This window comes from Brassica oleracea, chromosome C2, assembly GCF_000695525.1.
Source record: "Brassica oleracea var. oleracea cultivar TO1000 chromosome C2, BOL, whole genome shotgun sequence".
Taxonomy (NCBI): Eukaryota; Viridiplantae; Streptophyta; class Magnoliopsida; order Brassicales; family Brassicaceae; genus Brassica; species Brassica oleracea.
In genome coordinates this window covers 24,101,921-24,124,262 of record NC_027749.1, presented here as the reverse complement: position 1 = coordinate 24,124,262, position 22,342 = coordinate 24,101,921, and the positions used below count along the sequence as shown (strand labels likewise).

Sequence of the window (22,342 nt, the reverse complement as noted above, 5' to 3'; positions counted from 1 at the left end):
CGAACGAGGAAGAGGTCGCGTGCTGGAGCTGCTCTCGGGTCGCAAACATTTGAGCTAGGATCAGGAACGCCTTGGGCTGAAGCTGATCGGGGACACGAGCTGAAACAGATGCGAGAACAAGAGACGCGATCGGGTTTAGGGTTCGTTGGATCGCCGGCTAGGGTTAGGGTTTTTCGATTTGGGTATTAGCTTAGGGACTTAGAGTTTCGTGCTGATAAGGTGTTATAAAAGTAATAGAAAAGTCTATCTTTATTCATAACATAGAGGTTCCTTATATAGGAGATTACGCCGTCATAGATAAATGGAAAGTTTACAAATCATAATCTTTTGGTAATGAGTCATCCACAATCTGATTCATAACAGAAATCTTATATCAACAGAATTTCAAATATCCCTTGTATGTGATTCCCCTGCTCCTAGTTTGTATGTTGGATGTCCAAAGAGACAAATCCAGACATTTCAAGTGAGGGAAGAAAGAATATAAGGCGTGTGAAACAAGCGATTTTTTAATTAGAGTGTGTACACAGTCCTAGATAATATAAGTTTAAAAGACAACTTTACGATTGCACAATCAACTTAAAAAGAGATACTTGCTAGCATAAATAGAAGAACAACAAATGTTTACTCGGACCGTTTTTAATTACTCACATAATCAACCTCAGAGATAGTTTAAAAGACAAACATTACGATTGCACAATCAACTTAAAAGATACTTGATAGCGTAGATGGAGCTACAGACCGTTTTTTTTTTTAAATTACTCTCTCTCTCGCTCATAGTCAACCTCAGAGACTCTTCACATCACATGAAGCACTTGGCTTCAAGGGATAGATGCTCTGGAATCCCATCCCTTGTCCTCCTGATGATACCTTTCCAGACATCACCGCAACTTGTTTTGAAGGTTATGAAAAAGACTGCATTATCCAACAGCTCAACCTCTTTCAGAGAGTCGACAACTCCTCTAGTTTGCACAACAACCTTTCCGAGCTCCAGGGGCTTTGAACGCTCAAACATGAACTGCAACACAAGACCAAGAAGAGATTCCTTATAATAACATATTATAACACAAAAAAAAAAGAGTCTTTTGTTTTGGGTACTCACCGGGTCCGTCTGCTTCTTGGTGTACAAGGCTAGTTCAGCGTAAAGATGAAGCCATTCTTTGGCTTGTTCCACCTCTGATTCTTTCATCTGAGAAATAAATAATCAATGTCAGCAAAAGAAAAAAAGAATTAAAGAGGAGGGAGGGAGGGAGGGGCTCATGACCTCGTAGTATTGCATCAGCAGCGTACTAGTGGCATAGTCATCAGGCAACCAATCGGGCATGTTGCCTTTGAAAAGCTCATCCACGGAGAGTGTGTCAAATCCACATTGGAATCCATCTTCCCCTGTGGTAGACATGACCAACACAAGTAAATAATATAAGAGAGAGAACGTGTTTTTTTTAAGATATAAGACCATTTTCGCATTCATTTTTTTTACCTGGAGGAGGAGGTGGGGGCAAGGGCCTGCAGCGGGTTGTGACAACATGGAAGCAATCTTTATTCTCAGTGGCAAGCCGAACATTTGTTTCAAACCTGCAAGTGTAATTGCGTGCTGGATCCCTTGCCTCTAAGGTCTGGTCATGAGCTTGAGGCAGACCCAAACGTTCAAAGTGTGTCCCCTACAAAATCAACCACGTCATCAATGTATTATATATATGGTTAAAACAGAAGCAAGAAAAAAAAAAGAGATACCTTTTCGAGATTGTAGCAATGGAGTGCGATTTTAGCAAAGAGCAGTGGCTTGGCGTGCATGGCATCCTGAGATTGAGAGTAATTGTAACCGCCAGGGGCAGTGGGACTATAAGTTGGACAAGGAGTGTACCGATGATGAAAGGTTCTTCGATATTCCATGTTAGATGGAGTTGGTGACTGTATATATACCGCCCGCTTGCCCGGTTCTTCGTCAACGGGTTCCTTCAGAGAAGAGAATGAACATGAACACCGATTTAATGCAAAATAATACCGGAAAGAGCAAAACTTTAAAAAAAAAATAATAATAACGGGGAGGAGGGGTACCGGTAGAAGAATAGCATCGAGTAACTCTCGCTTCAACTCGTCTTGAGGAGTAGAAGGCAATTTTATGACCACTGGACTCCAAGTGCTGGGGCCGGGGGGAAGAGGTCCCCAAACATTGGGAGGCTGATATGGTGGTGGATAAAAGTCAACGAAACCTTGTGCTGACGGCTTGTAGGTAGGCGGCGGCGGCGGCGGCGGTGGCGGCGGTAGAAAAGCACCGAGTTCCTGAAGGATATGCACCACCAGGTTTAAGAAAGAACGCCCACCACAAACTAGAAAACAAGCCAAATTACCTTAACACTCAATGTGTCGCTGTCCTCTTTCCTCATCACTGTTAACTCATTTAACGGCTGGTCTGGTGGTAGAACAGCAGCATCGAGTTCCTTCAAGAATAATATCACCGACTTAATGCAAAATACCCAAAAAGAGGAGACGGCAACTAAAGAATTCAATTACCTTATCACTCAAGGTATTACTATCTCCCTTCTTCAGCACCGCGTCGGACATTCTCACCCAAAGAGACGATGCGGGAAATGAAAGAAAGACACGTATCTTTTTCTCTCTCTTTCCCAGAAATAAAATCAACTCTCCCGAAATTCTCTCTACTTCCTTTATATACGGTTAGCAACTGACATAGTTAGTAATTGGGCTTTTCTAAACTTTGAAGCCCAATAATATAATCCAAACGGAACAAATAACTAAACCTAGCCGCATTGGATACGAATCGTTATACAAAAATATCCAAACCAAACCAAAATCCAAACTAAGATCCAAAAATATCTAATCATTAAACTCCCCTCGTCTTTTAATACAAAGTAATAAATATAAAATAAAATAAAAAATCAAATAGAATTTGTTATTAATTAATATATAGCTAATTATCTTTTAGACTATATTGTAGATATGATCGGCAAATATATAAGTATCACGGATGGCTTACGTCACAAAAATTTAAAATATTTTATTTAAGGCAAATCGTAGAAAATTTAGGAAATCTAGTTATATCACCTATTATATTGATTAAATCATTGTTAAAGAAATATATAGTAATATATTGTTAGTATAAATTTAAGATTTGACCAAAATTTTAATAGTCTAGTGAAAGGGTCTAACAACCATGTATAAGTAGATTTTTTATAGATACTCTTTTTGTTTCAAAATAGTTGATGTTTTGGATGAATGCACAAGAATTAAGACATACATATTTTTCTAAAAAGTAACACTAAAAATATTAAATAAATATAATCCAGCCAATCATCAAAAATACTATAAAACATCATTAGTCACACGGTTTTCAATGACTTTAAACTAATTAAAAAATATCAAATATCATGTATTTTGAAACATCATTAACTCTTAAAAACATCATCTATTAACTTTTTGTTTTTTTTTTGTTTTGCCTGGTTAAATTATTTTATTTTATTTCAGATTTTTGTCCGCGTGTAATTTTATAATTAATCTCTCACACTCGGTCATCCAGATGGGATAAGACACAAACCATTTCGATTCCTTCTTCCCACTCTCCTTGCCATCGTAATCGTCTCCGCCGGTTTTCTGATCCATGAGTCATGAGGTTAGGGTTTCTTTATTCTGGTGAATTGAATTCGATTGAAGGGTAGAATCGGAGAGTCTGGTTGCTGTCAATCAATGTCGATAGTGTTGGATTTAGGGCTATTGGTTGACCTTCTCATGATTTTTTTTTTTTGTTTTGAGTGCCTAAACGGGGATGGGTTCTATCTAGATTCTGTTTAGGGTTCATCCTTTTCCCTGATGATTCTATCTTTTGTTTGTTTGGTTGCAAGGAAAAACGGTTTTATTGGCTCTCTCTTTTTTTTTTTTTTTTTTTAATTACGCTTCTGATGCTCGTTGGATAATGATAATGGTTGAACTTCACCAGATTCCCATTGTCAGTTAACAAAAAACTTCACCACTTTCTTCAAAATCTCCTTGGAAAATAGTTCGTGAAACTATTGTATTAATCATCTTCTTTTGCCACAGGGTTGTATTATACATCTAGTGAAGAATTGCAGAACTATCATTGGTTTGAACCTAAATGGCTGCAAGGTAGCTGAAAGTTATCAAGACTTAAAAAGAGTCACTGAATAATATCACTAGGTAAGTAAAATTGTTGCTCAGCCCTCTTGTTATTTAATGGTGGTGACATTGTTGGATACCTTATTATTTACACATTTCTGGTATTTGGTCTTGTTGTTTATGATATCGCCAGGTGTGTTAAGATCACAGATGATGGATTACTTAAAGTGCTACAGATGTGTTATACCATCCAGAAGCATAATTCTATTTTATCTGGCTAAAAATATTGAAGATCCAGCAGTTGTAAGTTCTTGACCTGATCATGAATATTTTGCAGATTCACAGACAAGGCCTACAAGAAGATATCTCTTTTGCTTGATCCAAGTTGCTTAGATCTATGTTTAATACACGTTGGAGAGGTATGATCGTTCAACTTTAAGAGGATTTTATCAGTTGTAGATGAGCTTTTGACAAAAGCCTTTTGTCAGCCTCTAGATTTTTCCATATCTGTTGGCAGTTGCTTGTAATAATTGCATTCCTTAACATATCATCTGCACTGCCTTGAAAGTCCTCTCTCCTATTCCGCTTTCCTTTTGGAAGCAATAACTGTGTAAGTTTTTTTTGGTAGTGCAGGTAACAGTTGTTGGTGCGAAGGGAAATTTAGGGCGTTTCATCAATAACTGCCGCCTTACTGAAAAGGTGACTTGTTAAGCTTTTTTCTTCTTTTGCGATATCATGGCTCATAGTCTGATTATAAGCTCAGTGATAAAACTCTGAATTGGAAAAATGTCTTCTTGTCTGCTTCTTTGTTTTCTGGCATTCCACTTCCATCTGTTTTGTTATGTGTATGTTTTCCATTTGGAAGCTATGCCACTCTGTTGCTGCTTCTTGTTTGTTTTGATAAAAGTATTCTCATGAAAGCTTGTCACACTTATGGTTGTGAAAGTGACTGTTCTGTGATATTGAATTTTTGGTGGAGATGTCTTCTCTTTATGGAGCTGTACGGCCTTAAACACCAAAATTAGCTGATTAGTTTCTGAATTTGTGTCAATTAGATGTTTGTGAATGTGTACCTGACGATAGGCCCAACTTGTTGAATATGCTTACTAGCTAAAATGTTACTGCACGTTTGAAAACACCATAGGCGAAAAGCAATAAAAGTCTAATAATTATTATTATTTAAACCTGTTGCATTGCCAGGATCAGGAGTCGATTTATGACTACAACTATGTGAGGGTTTTTGCTGCTGCTGCTGCCAAAAAGTGTTATTGTGGGTCATCACATTGCCGAGGCTAGGAGATCCTTTGAACGGCGATGTAATTGTTCAAAGTTGCTCAGATGAAGAGTACCCTGAAATTGTGCAGGCAAATCTGGAATAGCAACTGCCTTCTTCAGTGAGAGCAATGCATCACTGGCTAGGCAGCTCGCTGAGCTGATGCAAGAAGCCAATCAAGAGGTGCCTGATTGGCTCACAAGATACGCTTCACGTGCTTCATTTGGCGGTGGTAAGAAACGGTCTGGTGGCCAGACGGGAGGGAATGTTGAGCTCAGCTCTCATGCTTCTCAAGTAGTTCCTCTTGGTTTTCTTGTGGACAGTCAAGCTCAAGAGCTCGTGCAGAACTCCCACAGCTCGTTTCTCCATGAGATCTGTGGGAGACAGATCATGTATGTCATAACAATATTGCAACCAGCGTGTGTGCTGTCTTTAGCATATATATATATATTCACTGCTCTTAGTATTTATGTAAGGTATCGAAGAAAGTAGATGAAGTATGTGTAGGGGAGGTGAGAATACTCCATCATAAATCTCTCAGAACCTTGTATTTGCTTTTGATCACAAGAGAGTTCTGAGTTTATTTCTTAAAGATCTTTTCTTTTACAATCTGTTCGTAACACCGAGATCGAACTTGAGAGAGAGAGAGACAGGTTCTCGTTTTTCATCATCATCAGAAGTCTACAGAGTCTCTCCACTATATCAGCCTCTTTGCTTTGATGAATGCAAGCTGCTCTGAGATCGGTTTCGGTATGAAAGATTCTTGTTCTTGAACCATTTCAATCAAACCTTTGCCATTCCTCGCCATTGTTGATGTAGATAGTGACCTCGAGATTGCCTCTGATTTGGAATAGACTTTCAGCTGCTCTGTCTCTGTCGCACCCTTCCATCTGGCTGGCTGGTAAACAAAGTTTGACTACTTCTCTTGTTGATTGAGGAGCAGTGCAGGGGATAATACTTTCAGCTGCTCTGTCTTTGGTTAGTTTAAGACTACAAGTTTGACTCTTTGTTGATACTTTATTGTACTAGAATTATATATTGCTGTGGGTGTTTGGAATATTGTAAAGCTGGAGGAGTCTGATGAAGATCTTGGCAGACACATACACAATGATGATAAAGATGTGTTTAGGAAGATGATCAGAGTGTGTGAACCAGATGCAGACACTCAAAAGGCTTGCGTTTTGTTAGAGGAAATGATCGACCATCAGGTGTGACTTTTGGGAGAGTAAGACAGCTGCTTCTCAAACAAGGTAGATGAGAGGTGTGATCAAGTTTGTTAATAAGAAGATGAATCTTTTGGTCGAGTGAGCCGAGCCTTTGTGTGATTGATTGTCAAGTTCGCAGCTGGTTCTAAGCTTCTTATAATATTTCTTTTACAAAACATGTTTTGGTTCATGATCTATTTCAATTGTTGTAAACTTGTAACTCAAGGTTGAAACAAACAGATCGTTACGGTTTAGATTACCTGAGAGACTAAATTAAAACACAACAAAAGCTTACTCAGGTAAGAAGTCTAAAAGACACCATGAAATACCCGAAATTCCCCTAAATTCAAAAGCAAAAACATAGAAAGTTTGGTTATTATACTTAACTAATAACTCCATAAGATAAAGAGCAACTTTTAGATAGAATGGATGATGAGGCGGATGACACCCTCATTAGCGAATGCTTCGATCCGGCGAATGTCATAGTCTCGAGGGACGACAGCGACATTGCCTCTGTACTCACGCCCACTCGAGTCGTCCATCGCTGCAGGTGCTCGTCCGGTGACAGTGACACAACCGTTTTCCACCGTCACCGCGAATTTGTCGTTGGGGACACCGGGCATGTCAATACGGATAAATAGGCCGCCGTCTGACAACTGCTTTGACTCGTATGCACTAGTTGATCCCGTCTGCACTGATGGGTTCGGTACTATGTCAGGACCAGTGAAAGCCAGATCTGTTAAGTGTAATCATAAAATAGCAAATCAATATGCAAGTCGAGAGAAAAATATTTATGCTATGTGACAATGGATAGGGATAAGTGTATATACCTAGAGGGTCAGTGCCACGGTGACCTATTAACAATTAACAAAGTTAATTATCTCCAAAGTTTTTTAGTCAAAATTACAAAGTAAAATATATAAAATTGAATACCTCGTGGGCCATGTCCACGGAGATGAGCTGCAAAATCAAATAAAATAGATGGTTTTTAAAAGGTGTAAAAAATAGAAAATTATGTAAAATTAATAAATCGAACTATCATAAACATACCTAAAGGATGGCCACCTGCGACTGTAACAATAAATTCAATAAATATTTCATGAGTATATCAATTAAAGAGCCCTAATGACAAGATCTCTAATTTGTTATAAAGATAAGAAAAGCTATAAAATCATTTACCTTCCGGATCATATCCACGGATTAAACGAGCTGCCAAAAAAAGTTTTAATTAATAATCACAAAAATACACACAAAAATATATTTATTCAAGAACTAAAAAGATTAGTCAAACATACAAAGGGATGATGACGCTCTAACGGACGTATATGCTCTGGCTGAGATAGTACCCAAAAAAAAGAATTAGTAAACTAGACAACATAAGAAAAAAAAAAGAAAAAAAAGGTTTATAGTTAAAAATTTACCGGAACAAGAAGATCCTACACGAAAATCGATCGTTTCCTTGGATAGGATGAGTCTTAGAACACCATCTCCCAAAACGGACTCCACGTTTGTGATTCTGCAGCAATCGCACAAGAGGCCCGTAGCAGTTCCGAACTCACGGAGAGAAGCATCATAAACCATTTCTTTTGGGGCCTCTCCGGACACAAAGACAGCTTTCTGCGATGGATCGAGTAGGATCTTAACGCTATCGTTGCTGACTCCCGGAAAATCAATTCTCACGAACAATTGTGCTGTCCCCTCCAAAACCTTAAATTCAGTGAAGCCTCTTGGTCCGTTCACCTGGTAAGGGTTGTTTGTAGCATAATACATACCTGATTCACGTACAAAAGAAATATGTCACTAATATACACAATCTTAATTAAATAATTACCATTAATATACACCTACAGTCTATACATACACAATCTCACGAAAGTACCATTTCGAACAAACTCATTACTACTACACGTACGTACAATTAACTACTACAAGACCAGTATGGTTAAGCGGCTGAGTAATTTCGTGATTTGAATTAGGGTTTTAGTGCGTTTGTCTTTTTGAGATTTATCTCTCTAGGGTTTTATAGGTTTTTGAGACTTATCGGAGGGAAGCTCTAAAACAAGCAGAGAATGGAGGTTGTCAGGTAAAAATGACAACCAATCCGTCTGGCAAAACGTGTAGACTTTGCATTTTTGAGTGCCTCAAAGCATACATTTACAAAAGTCTACAATAAAGCTCAAAACTTAACAATTTTAGGCAAAGACCGACTAACTTTGTTACCGTCTTGATACAAAGAGACTATCAGTGTACGTAACTGAACAGATGAAATTAATTAAAACTATTACGTACGTATAGAATAGACTGTGTTTACCTTCGGATTGAGGGACAGGTTCAACAAAACGGATCTCCATGCTTATGTTTCTCTAACCGAAGAGGAGAAGAGGAGAGGGAGAAGAAGAGAAAGTTGAGAGGTTTGATCAAAAAGAAATGAAAGTTGAGAGAGTTTAGCAAAAGAAAAAGAGAGAAAAGAGAGAGTTATGTCATTTATAATCTTTAGTTGAATCCGTTGAATCTGACTTTCACAGTCTAACAATTCAATTTATCCCTGTTATCAAATATAATTTTTTTCTTTTAAAATCGAAAAGGTGGCTAAAGACACAGAAGCCCTTACTATGAATTAAACTATTTACCACCTAATCGGGTTCTAAACCGGGTAACCCAGCCCCACCCAAGCCCAATCGGGTTATATCCTAATCTATCCGCCTCTCTTTCTCTCTCATCGTCTTTAAGAAAATCGGTTGACGAACCCTATCTTCTCTTATTTAGATCTCTGCTGTGTTTCGTTCTAGCTGTTGAATTGGTCTGCTTTGCTCTTATATTTGAATAGTCTGTGATGTTAACAAGTAGAATTTACAGATAGTAGTTTTCTTGTTTACTGGTGGAGTTTCTTGGTCGTCTCAATCTTTATAGATTTAAATTCATTGAGATATATGCTATGTGAGCATTACAAGTTTCATCTAGGCTGTGAAGTAATATTCTAGAATGTGTTTATATGGAGTAGAGTATGGTTCTGGTCTTCATTGTTTTGATCATAGACTTTCTACACTAAGATATGAACCAAAATAGTATAAGCCAAAAATTTGTGAACTTAAGACACAAAGGTGATAGGATCAATCTGTGTACTCCAGGGTAATTTTGACCATATCGTACGACAAAGCCGCATTCATTATCGTATAGTAAAGAAATATTTGTACAGGATGTTTTTTTTTTGTAAACTAAAAAAAAAAAAAAAACTTGGATGTTCTGACATACAAGTAATGGGTTCTGTATTGCCTGCCCATGAGGTCTTTGGGACTCTGCAACTGGTACAATGATCTTTTGGTTCGTTTGACCATAGAGATCTTTGGTGGGAAAGGAATCTCTGTGGCTTCCACATTGTCTCCATGGAAAGTCTTTACTTTTGACAAATATTTGAGATGCATTCGGACAGAAGTTGTATAAGTAAGAGAGGAGATCTTGATTCTCATACGTTTTTGTTCATCTAATAGATGAAATTAAATAATTGTTTGTCCATCGTTCCACGAGTTTACATGAAGTACTCCTATAAAATTTCCATGCATGGATTTATAATTTTTTTTTCTTTTGAGCAAAGGATTCATAATTTCTTATATCAATGTTTTTTATGTTACCTTGTATTGTATTATGTGTTTGTTATTTGATATTTTGTATATGTAAAATTTTTGAATTAGATTTTATTAGATTTCACTTGAAACAAGATTGGATTTAGATAATGGGACTATTATGCATTACTTGGTGAAAGAAAAAATTGTACTATTGGATTTATTAGGTACTACTAGGGTTTTACTAACAATTAAATGATTGGTTGTGTTCTGACATTTTATATTTATAGTTTAGTAATTTAGCTAATGAAAATTTGTGTATTTGACATGGGCATGTGATTTGCTATTTGTGTGATACTTATGTTTGGATGAATTTCACATGTGATCGGGAGATGCTGAATTGTTTTTGGTAAAGTGCAAAAAGAGCGTTTTCCATCGGACATTAACGTAACATTTTGACCCTTGTTTTGGTTGGTTACGTTGTTGTATTTTATTGTGTAATTTGTTTATTTATAAGAGCAAATCCTTAAGAGAATGTACTATTTGTAAATGGAAAGAGTGAGGCTAGCATATGCCGGAATAAAAAGCACATCGCATGGCTAGATTTTAAATGAAAAAGACAAATTTCCTCATTTGTTTGTAGGAAAGCTTGCATCTATTCATGATATTGGTGGAGTGCACGCTATCGTCGCTTCTATAGTTTTCAGTGTTGTTAGGTCTCACGAAAGTCTGGGTGGGAATCTTATTAATTATATGTATCCTATGATTGCTGTTCGCATTTATTTACTCTATCTGTGCAGTTTTAACTGGGTAGATCTTAAGTTTTAAAATATAATTAAAAAGTATGGTTGATGTAGCTCACAATATGATAATATATCGTGCAGGATTCACCATAGGTGTTTATGATCGGTGAATAATCAGTGTCATCTTAATATATTGAGCGGAATATTTAACAGATTGAGTCAAGATGAAATTACAGTTGTCCGTATAGCAAATTTGTATCTCACAATAGTACAGTATTGTGAAGCCCTCACCTCTTTCCCTTTCAAATCTTGGGCTTTTATTTTAACCATTTCAGCTTCCCATAGGAACTCCTCCTAAAAGAAAATAAAGAAATCAATCATCAGCTCCTTCAGAAAAGATACTTTCTTACTAACACCGATGGAGTTATCAGGGTTTGGGGTATTGGCCGTTACTAGTTATCCCATGTCTTTTCTCTGTCTCTCCTTGGTTGGTTTATCTATCACTCTCTTGTTTTGTCAGCAAACTCATATGTTCCATGATAAAGTACTCTGAAGGATATTTTGTTTTATGTCAATTTTAGGTTCGGATCTTTATTTTGTGAGATCTTTTGCCATTCAAAACAAAAAAAGAAAGAAACAAAGAGATTATCCAGAAGAAGATGGATAATTTTTGAGACCAGCTGGTCAACTGGATCTGGAAGGACCTCTCTACAACCTATGGGATTAGTGTGGCTTTAACATTTAAGTTAACATCGAGACCAGCTGATAGGTATTTCTTTAATTTGTGGTTTCATCAAGCTAACAATGATAATAAATATATAGTTTTTAATACCAAAAAAGTATTATCTGACGAGTGCTAGAACATGTAGAATATTGAAAATCCGATCTAACTTAAATCTAAAACATTTCACGTATCATTTAATATTCATCTCTTCAATTCGAAATTATTTCAGTTTCCCGACACAGTCTGGAACCGTCGCTCGTGCATGCATGCTATATACTTAAACCTTATAACTTCAAATCGTATAATAAGGGGATTTCTATAAAACTATATATTAAACAAGATAATATATCCATACAAATCCACAACGTTAGGTAACCCACGAGTGTCTTACGTTACGTATATAGAAACTTGAATAATATAAATCATTATTTTGACAATACATCCAAAATGAGCTCTTCCCCGGATGTCCCACGTCCGTACATAAAGACCCTTCGTGTACTTTCCTTTAGATCCCTCTTTTCCACTTTATACAACATCTTTCACGCACAAATTCAATACATATAACTATCTTCGCTTAAACTTCTCAAAACGCTCTAAAGCAATCTCATCAGATTAACCTCGAGGGCTTGAGGGAGCTACACGACTGCAAACTATGTCCTCGACCACTGTCGAAAAACAAGAGAATCTCTGTCTCAACAAGGCAAGTAATATTCTTACCACCTAGAGATTTGTATTTGATGTCAAGTAAACGGACATGTTTAGTTAACATTAGTACATTTTTACCAGTTTACTAAACGGACATGATGTCAAGTAAGCTTGTAACATTATATTCAACTATTACCAGTTTACTAAACCAGTAGACGTGAACTATATGATTACTTTCTTTGTAACTCGTACGTACTTGGAAGTCTAACATGAATCTCGCGACCGGTTTTATTTCAAATTCATTTGTAGACAGCAAAACAACATCAATGAAGTGCAAAACAACATCAATGAAGTGCAAACAATCTCGCGACCGGTTTTGTTTCATAAGCAGCATGTCTTAGAAACTTGTGTACAAAAACAATTCACGTCTTCTTTCACAAATCTCTTTATTTCGACATACGAAGCTGAAAAAAGCAAGATATTCATTTTTCGCCATGATCTTCAAAGGCTCAACGAGACCTAGCAGCAAAACCCAGAATAAAGATTAGAGTCAATTGTAATTTGAGCAAAGGTAATCCAAAGCTATAGCTAGGTTTTGGAAGGTGAGAACTGAAGAATAATATAGTTCAACCATTTGTTTGGATAAATACAAACTAACCATGTGTCTCAACATAGAGAAACAACAAAATATGTGAGACTAAACTATTAACCATCTTCCAAGGGAAAAGGCAATGTCAATTGTCATTTCAGTTAACTTGTAAGAGGGCTAATGATACACGAGCATCCTTTAGGAAAAGTTAAAGATCCTCTTAAACATTTCACCATTTGTATGAACAGAATCTGGATCAAAGCAATCAACTTTCTTCAAAACTAACTACAAAACCATTTTTTTTTTAAAGAAATGACAAGCTAGAATTACTAAACTAACATGATGCATAGACATTAACGAACTGCTGCCTTAGTACTGAGTAGCAAACTAGTAATGCACCACGATCGTTTGTTTAACAAAAAGAAGATGCTTTTCAATCTCTAACATAATGAATCCATCAAAAGTGAGAATACAGACAATTACCTATTGATGATCACCGTGACCATGACCATCCCACGGGTGCCTCCATCCCTATGAGTTGTCAAATATCAAAATCGCATTAAGCCCATCATAGGAAAGAGTAGATATAAAACAACTAAACTTAAGAAAGCTCCAAACATTACAAATAGCAGCAAGGCAAAGAGAGTGTTACCATGACTACAGGGCCATCTTGCTTTGCTCTGTACAGAATCCAAAACCTGGTCATTGAATTTTTCGATGTCAATGCCAGGCAATTGATTACAGTTTTTTTTTTTTTTTTTTTTTTAAAAAAATTCAGATATCAACATCTATCCGATTGCCTCTGATCGAGATTCAAAAGAGAAACGAAGATTGAAGTCGAGTAGGAGAGAGAAAATGGTACCACATTACACCGCACAAGCCCTTTCCGGCGACGGTGTGCCACGTCTTGGGAGTTTGTACGGTGACCCCCTTGTATGCTATACCTCCTCCACCCATTCGCAAGGCAGTTTCAGTCTCCGATTTGACAAAATCCAAGGTACCTGAGATTCAGTTCAATGGCTCGTTGACTTTTGTCTTTTGACAAGGCCTCTACTTAAAAGGCGTCGGCCCAATTAAAAGCCCATTAAAAGAAGAGATTGAAGCTCCCTTGGATGTACAACCTCAGATCCCTTCTCCCTATCTATCTATCTATCCATCATCATCATCATCATCTATATCTATATCTATATCTATATCTATATCTGAAGACGTTCCTTGTCTTTATTTTCTAATCATGTTTTCGGTTTAATAAGTTAAATCATGTTTAAACTGCAATTTTCTTGGTTGCTGCTAGCCCTCTTGTTAACTATCTTTTTCCAATGGTACATTGACCAAGGCATGTCTCCATCAGGGATCGTCATGTAGACCAAGTCTCATTGTTTGGTACTTTGATTGAACCAAATCTAGCAAAGCTAGTGTATTGATATTGACTAACACTCTGTCTAGTCACAAGATATGAACCACACTTGTAAAAAAAATACTCTGTTTATTTTCACGAGTGTGTCCTCTTTTCCTATTCACATGAAATCTTGCAAACCATTCCTTTTGAACTTTCAACAGACAACAAAGCAAAGTAACTACACAAAGACGATATATTGTTTTAAAAAACGACCTAATCAATGAACAAAACAAAAAAAAAGAAGCAATCTTTTCAACTCTGATTTGTCTAAGCTAAGCTCTGAGATTCCACCCATCCATCAGGTCAGGTTTACTCTTCAAAGGACAAGAAGCATTGCGTACCAGAGACAATTGTGAGATTAAAACTTGACCTTCATCGATGCACTTATGTGGTAGAGTTGAGTTTGGTTGTGTAAGAATCTATTGCTCATTCATGGTTACATAGAGAGAGGAAGAAGCATCCTCCGCTTCTTCTTCCTAGCTATTCTCACTTGCTTTGCGATTTTCATACAAACGAACAATAGTAAGCAGACACAAAGCAAGATGAACGCGAGTTCCAACCGCTTCAAGTACAATGAGACAGCTGAAAACACCAGGAACGCTAAGATCACCAGTTCCCAAATAACAAAGACTACCACATCCACCCTGGGTGATAAAATAAGCATATTAAGTAGCAGTAAGTACCACAGTAAAAAAAAGACAATAGAATCAAGATACCAATGGCCTCAAAGAAAATGAGTTTTTTTTTTTGTTTTTTTTCACGATTCCAATTGAATTACATAACACCATGGTCCAAATTATCAATTGAAGACGAGCACAACTCTCTAACCTGGAAGAAGAAGAAGAGAAATTGGAGGAGGAAGAGAAGAGAGAGACGGAGGCCCAATCATGCTTTGATTTAATCTGATATTCTCTTAGCTGTTCCGCTAGTTTCGATCTCGTTATCATCGCCTTCTCCACCACCACCACCACCACCACGGTCAACGGAGAAGCTAAAGTAGCGTCGGAGAAAACAAGAGATTCAGTGGAAATCTGCGAGATGCAAATACTATTTCGTCTTCATAGCGACGAAACGATGTTCGATTCGTGGTGCCTCGGCGATCGTTGGCTTGGACTCTTTCTGTCGGGTCGGGTTAAGGATCCGAGTCTAACTTATAGGCCCATGTGATGTATACTGGGCCGTCAACTTGTTAGCCCTTTGCAAAGTAGACTGATCATTACTAAAAAAGTCATGGATAAATCTCAAGTACCTTAATCTGTAAAAATGGTGTCTAAAATGTTTTATTAAATAAGAGCATTCATCTCTATATTTGTCTCTATAATATTATTTAGAGCCAGACCTATTTCATTCCACTTCTATTTTTTTTTCTAAATTAAAAATTATTATTTCTTCTTCTATTTGTAAAGAAAAAAATAACATTCCCCAATTTTAACTCTAGATTTAGAAATTGTTATCTATATATATATATAAAATGTCTGCTTCCCTCCTGTTGCGCCACGTAGGATGCCACGTCTGTAAGTCGAGCTCTATGGATGTGACACGTGTCCGAGACAATCAAAACTGAGTTTCATTAATTCTGTAATAACGGTCTCAAAGAATTTAATTCCATGGAAAACAGACTCCACATTGAGGTTTGTTTTGAATCAGTACCTACTGTTTCAAATGCTCATCCAATGGTTACTAGAGGAAAATCAGGAATCACAAAACCAAATCAGAGATATGTGTTGTTTAACAACAGAGTAGCCTATCCAGAACCAAAGACGATCACAGCTGTTCTGAAAGACGAACACTGGAATGCAGCTATGACAGAAGAATACGACAACTGCATGGAAACAAATACTTGGACTCTGGTTCCTTATACATCAGATATGAAGGTTATTGGAAATGGATGGATTTATAAATCAAAGTTGGATGAGAATGGTATTTTGAAGAAGAGAAGAGCTAGATTGGTTGCAAGAGGAAATCATCAAGAAGAAGGAATTGATTACCTTGAGACTTACAGTCCAGTAGTAAGGACACCTACAGTTCGGTTAGTCCTTCATTTTGCGACAATAATGAAGTGGGAGATCAAACAAATGGACGTGATTAACGCCTTTTTACATGGAGATTTGAAAGAAACAGTTTACATGCTGCAACCTGCGGGATTCATTGATAAAGCTCGTCCAACACATGTTTGCAAGCTCAACAAGTCCCTGTATGGACTTAAACAGTCACCTCGGGCTTGGTTTGACAAGTTCAATAACTTCTTGCTGGAGTTTGGATTTGTATGCAGCACTGCAGATCCATCTTTGTTCATCTATATGAAAGGATCTGATGTCATTATGCTCCATTTATATGTTGACGACATGGCAATTACTGGTAACAAGTCGACAGTCATGGACAAGCTACTGCAAGAACTTCATAAACAGTTCAGGATGAAAGATCTTGGTCGCTTACATTACTTTTTGGGTATTCAAGTTCACTTTCATGATGGAGGCTTGTTCTTGACACAACAAAAATACGCAGACGACTTGTTAGTTCTAGCTGGAATGGACAGTTGTTCGCCAATGCCGACTCCGCTACCAGTTCAACTCAACAGAGAAAACGAACCTTCTCCACCATTCTCGAATCCAACTTATTTCAGAAGCTTAGCCGGGAAGTTATAGTACCTGACATTAACGAGACCTGATATTCAGTTTGCTGTGAACTATATATGTCAGAAGATGCACTCCCCTTCCGTCACAGACTTCAATCATTTGAAAAGAATACTGTGATAAATTAGAGGGACATCAACCATGGGAATTTCTTTCAACAATGACTCTGCTTGCGTGTTGAGAGCTTACTCAGATAGTGATTGGGCAGGATGTAAAGTCACCAGAAGATCCACTGGAGGCTTTTGTACTTACTTGGGTCAAAATCTCATCTCTTGGTCCTCAAAGAAACACCCAACAGGTTTCTAAACGCTCCACAGAAGCAGAGTACAGAACCATGTCTGAAACTGCTTCAGAAATCACGTGGATGTGCTCAGCCTTGAGGCAACTGGGTGTTCCACTTCCTCACACTCCCGAGCTTTACTGTGACAACCTTTCAGCGGTTTTGTTGAGCGCAAACCCTGCATTCCATTCAAAAACGAAGCATTTCGAGTTGGATCATCATTACATTCGAGAAAGAGTTGCTCTAGGTGCGTTGGTTGTAAGACACATCCCTTCTCATCTTCAAATTGCAGACATCTTCACCAAGTCACTCCCCATTAACACCTTTATCAGTCTGCGATACAAACTTGGTGTAGATGTTCCACCTACACTAAGTTTGCGAGGGGGTAATAACGGTCTCAAAACAGAGATCAAAACCGGCACCGTTTCTTTAGTAACTAACCAAGAGTGGAGGCCCAAACCTAGGCAATCAGAGCCCACGAATCTCGAGCCCAATATCAGTCATGTTCAACGGTCTTCAGCTTTAAATGCTAGAGACAAAAGCTCTGCCGCGACAAGGACGGAGAAGCACGCCCCAAACCGTACGACCAAAGAAGCCAGCTCACACAATCGCTTCTCACTCCTCTCGTCGTTATCCGAAGGAGAATAGGCCTCTCAGGTGTCGACATGTATCACCGGGAGCTTAGGGTTTTCTAGAGATGTCTCAGACTATAAATAGAGAACAATATGTAACGTTGAGGTTAAGTAAAATAAAATAGAAAAGAAAAGCTTCAGTCTTTATTATGTTTCCTCTCTGTTCTTATTCTGGAGTCCGAACGACTAGAAATTCACCCCGCCGCCTCTGGTCAGTCCGGCTTTACGATTTAGGACTGCATTCAATACAACCTAATTACCCTTCTCATTAAGGCTACAGATAACCCTTCCACTCCCTAGCGTTCAATACAACCCTTCCTTCATCCATGCTAGCGATTCTAAACCTATAAATAACGGAGCCAGCTTCGTTGAGATGCATCACTTTCTCCATCTCAAGTATTATAATCCTTAGAGATTCACTTACCACCGATGGCAACGTCCTCCGTTTTGATCGCCAATTTGAATGTTCTCCGCTGTAACGTCACCGTCTACGTCCGTTTTCACTGATGTCATTCTCCGTTGATCATGCTGTCAAGAGTATCTCAACAAGCAAGAAGAAGCTATGGCTATTTCATTGGCCGAAGCCGATGATCTGATGGTAGAGACTTTAAATAAAATCATAGAGATTCTGTCGGCGATGAACGTATAATTGTGTGAGCGATGTTGATGGAAGAAAAGAAGAGGAGAGACATCGTAATATTCTAATGATATATAAATCTATCGTTTTGGTATTAAAAAGTTATATGACATGTGTACGAATATCTAAAGACTATTATCTAACACGTATTCCTTTGTTCCAAAACTTTTTTTTGGTTGTTCCAAAACTTTAGTATTTTAAGTCTTTAAGAAAATATAAATTTGATATTCCATCAAAAAAGAATAACTAAAAAATATATTACCTCTTCGTTGTTGTAAATGAAGTGTTGGAAAAATACTTCTGTTATTATTACTGTCGACCAGAAGGTCTATATATATACAAGGTATTAGACCGTCATAAGGTCATGTTTATCCTAACAAAATAAGGGTAAGGATAAACACTATGTTACAGATATACATGGAATATATACTAGATAAACACATTGTCTCTGGTTGTCTTTATCATGTCCCGGATTGAGCCTGCAGTAAGGGCTGGTCGAAGGTCGATCATCATTTGGTTTATAACACTCCCCCTTGATCGACACATCCGGTACAGGTTCGTTGCATGCTTAATGTTGCCTCATTAAAACCTCTCCTGAAAAACCCCAAAACCAATGTGGCAGAATGGGAAACCAATGACAGGAAAAAGAGTACAACACATGAACTCCCCCAGATGAAAGCATCACTGTAGTAGACGCATTCCCATCTGGTATCCGAGTCTTCTTGAACGTTGAAGTTGCCTATGACTTGGTGAAGATGATCAGCTGGATTCTCCTTGAATGAACTTGTAAGTCTTGGACGTTGGTATGTCTTTTGGAACTCCATTAAGATGTGGTCAGGATGTACATCTTTGCTGCTGATCACTCCATGTCTTGGTTGAACTGATGGTGCTTCAAACGGTGCTCGGATGGACTTTATAATCTGCAATAAAACTTTACGTGCAGGTCCTTTTTCATGTCCTATGGATTCTCTTTGGTTAAATGGCTTTCCCAAAACGTGGACATTCAATATATATATTGAGTCATAGACCCAGAACACATACAAACAACTTTACTTCATATCTTTCGTTCATTCGGACTTATATCTCTTCGTATGTGCCAATGGCTTTATCCATTGTAACCAACCATTCTTTATTTTCTTTTGTCGATCCATGTTGAACTATAGACCTTGTCTATATTCGTTCATAATCATGAGTGTCTAAGGTCATACCATCAATAATTATTTGCTGCAATGAAACTCATCACACAATGAATTCGCAGTCATAAACTCATGTCCTTTTGATATCTTGCATATTTCCATTATCTTATCCATTCGTCCATGTGCATTTTGATCATATAGACTAGGATTTAGCCATGTTTAGGTTACATTTTGCATACATGAGTCTTCTCACGGAATTTCTTATCTCACAAGATCCATTCACTGGTTTCTTTCTTAGATGGCTTTTCTGTATGTACATGGTTACTACGCCCATCTGTCGTATAATTACTTCGAATTCTTTGAACACCCCACGTCCCTATATAGGTTTTATGAGTACTCTACGTGGGTTCATGATCCTCAGGTTATATCCTTCAAATCCCAAGTACTACAATCTTTTATGAGCTCTTATGTATGTAAATACATCTTTGGTGTTAACACTCTTTATCTTTAGTTTCATACTGTTCCAGACATGATCTAATTAGATTTTGAGATCTTATTATCCAAGACCTTTATACCTTGCAGTTTGGCGTCCCAAACTACATGGTCTGGTACCTTAGATGTGTGGTTGCGCAACCTTATTTCTCTGTCTGAACTGGTTTCTCTTATGAACTCGGATTTGTACGATTCTGAGCACCTTTCATTACTTTCCGAGGTTCCTTATTATTTGGAACTTATTTGTCTATCTCTAATAGACATTGTAGCAACTTGATTGTGTCTCTTAGACATCTAATTCGTGGTGCTTAAGCTGGTATGACTTAGTCATTTTTCTTTTCGGGTCAGTGTGTCTGGCATATATTTCTGCTAGCTTTTATATCTTTTGATCATATTCTTTTAGAACGTCTAGATCATAATCTTTGGTCTGAGGATCTTGCCAAGACAACTATGGTTGATACCATTATATTTCTCTTTTACTCTTTACTCTTTATCAGCCTGATAACTTTCTCCTTTCAAAGTTGGATAATCAGATTACTATCTTTTGTAATCTGTGTTCTTGGCCACTTGATTAAATCATCCATGTTTGGCACAAGGTACATTATAGTTTCGTGGAGGAAGTCTTATTTATCTAATATATATTCCCAATCCTCATCTGAGGTTCCATCTTAAATGGCACACATATATGTGGTGGAATATTCGTATTTTCTTAAGATGGTTTGTGTATATGTCTGGTTTATGACCCTTAATCATTCAGAGGTGGGAATTTCTATGCTTACATGTATGGCCTGATGTAAATCAATATTTATATACATAATGTCCTTAAGCTTTAGGCTGGACGTGGGTGATGTACCATTAGTGAGGGCTTTAAAGCTTTCCAGGCGTGTATATTATGGTTGTAAACCATGGAATCCGAATTTATTATATGATCATGGACTGTGGGTTTTAGTCCTCTCTCCCCCTCATGAACATACTCATAATTTCGTAGTGCTTAGGACAGTGGAGCCTTAATTATTTTAGTGATTTTCCCTTTTGTGTACTTATAATACATTGTGAGATTTTATGGGATCACTTTTGTGCCTTAATTAATTTTTCATCATGTTTTGGATTAAGATGGCTAATCTGGTCATGCCATAAGTGTTTATTTCGTGGTGAACCATACTGGTTACCATAGCTTTATGCCTCTTTCATACTGATCCTTAGCATAGAATAAATCAGTAGAAAATATGGGTATAGGCATTCATAATGCTTTTAGGCGATTTTTCAAAAATCTGAAAGGAATCGTATTTTCTTTGCTCACTGGTTCAATGTGCAAAACATTGATAAATCTTTATAACTCAATGGGTCTGAATAATGCCGTGTCTTTTGCCATTGTCAGTACCAATTAATTGATTTCAAGTGATTGTAGGAAGGTAAAGTTGAACCTATACAATCAAGATGAAGTTAAATCTATGCGAGAAATCAATCTATCAGTGAACTGACTCATTAGTCTACACCCAACAATTGATTTTATGTGATTGCAGGAAGGTAAAGTTAAACCTATACAATCAAGGTAAAGTTAAACCATGCATGAAATCAACTACCAATGGACTGATTATTCTTTTATTAAGGTTTTATTTGTTATTTAATCAAGAATCATCAAGCAAGACCAAGCAAGATAATATATTAAAAAAAAATCGTTTTTATTATTTCAATAACATAAATGAATAACAAATAAATCAAATCAGATATGAAAACATAAAATCAGAATGTCAAAAAATTATTCAATGTATAATCTGACTTCATGGTCCATGAGTGTCCACCCGGAATCCTCCTCAGATCTCTTCTTATCAAATGTGGCTTTATTAGCTTCAGAGATTTTCATCTCACTGTCTAGTACTTCATAATACATCTCCATGATGTCATTAAACCGTCTGATGTTATCCATCATTTTCTGCTTCTTTTGCTCAATGTCTAATAAATATGAGAACATGTCATAATAGGTGGTGAAACCTTTGGCCTGATGTGATAACAACACTTCCTCTGAATGGAATGTGTCACGAGTTTTGTTTAACAAATCCTCGTTTGTTACCAATTCACCACATAGTCTAAGACTATAGGTGATTCTCATAAGATCAGAGTGATAATTGTCCACGAATTCATAATCCTGGAACCTTAGAGCTTCCCATTTTTTCTTGGATTCGTGCAACAATGGCTCACAGAATCTAGAATTAAAAAATGACCAGAGATTATGAGGATCATTAACATATCCAAACTCGTCTCTTAGGTCCTCACAGAGATGGTGTCGCATAATCATTATGGCTCT

General features: G+C 37.3%; 3 protein-coding genes and 2 long non-coding RNA genes across 5 annotated transcripts in view; 2 read left to right on the top strand and 3 right to left on the bottom strand.

The window, feature by feature from the left end:
• Nucleotides 1–619: 619 nt before the first annotated feature.
• LOC106324754 (UPF0725 protein At4g29550-like) lies at nt 620–2,624 on the bottom strand. The gene is made up of 8 exons (XM_013762731.1): nt 2,512–2,624; nt 2,349–2,438; nt 2,056–2,280; nt 1,732–1,953; nt 1,478–1,658; nt 1,262–1,383; nt 1,100–1,186; nt 620–1,015 (listed from the first exon to the last, which is right to left on the bottom strand). The coding sequence occupies exons 1-8, from the start codon at nt 2,560–2,562 to the stop codon at nt 800–802; spliced, it is 1,194 nt and encodes a 397-aa protein (XP_013618185.1). The 5' UTR covers nt 2,563–2,624; the 3' UTR covers nt 620–799.
• Nucleotides 2,625–3,496: 872 nt separating this feature from the next.
• LOC106324758 lies at nt 3,497–5,926 on the top strand. Its single transcript, XR_001266733.1, has 5 exons — nt 3,497–3,628; nt 4,054–4,170; nt 4,283–4,508; nt 4,723–4,788; nt 5,290–5,926. It is a non-coding gene; the product is annotated as an uncharacterized LOC106324758 (long non-coding RNA).
• A 6,576-nt stretch (nt 5,927–12,502) lies between these two features.
• On the bottom strand, nt 12,503–13,776 carry LOC106324759. Its single transcript, XR_001266734.1, has 3 exons — nt 13,691–13,776; nt 13,481–13,526; nt 12,503–12,758 (listed from the first exon to the last, which is right to left on the bottom strand). It is a non-coding gene; the product is annotated as an uncharacterized LOC106324759 (long non-coding RNA).
• An 873-nt stretch (nt 13,777–14,649) lies between these two features.
• Nucleotides 14,650–15,568, bottom strand: LOC106324756. Its single transcript, XM_013762733.1, has 2 exons — nt 15,056–15,568; nt 14,650–14,871 (listed from the first exon to the last, which is right to left on the bottom strand). Exons 1-2 carry the CDS (start codon nt 15,172–15,174, stop codon nt 14,664–14,666), a joined length of 327 nt encoding a protein of 108 aa, XP_013618187.1. The 5' UTR covers nt 15,175–15,568; the 3' UTR covers nt 14,650–14,663.
• Nucleotides 15,569–18,201: 2,633 nt separating this feature from the next.
• Nucleotides 18,202–22,342, top strand: part of LOC106323798 (probable galacturonosyltransferase 11) — an 11,383-nt gene continuing 7,242 nt past the window's right edge. Inside the window, exon 1 of the mRNA XM_013761866.1 lies at nt 18,202–18,264. Within this exon, the coding sequence (XP_013617320.1) occupies nt 18,202–18,264 (63 nt within the window). The remainder of the gene's footprint in view (nt 18,265–22,342) is intronic.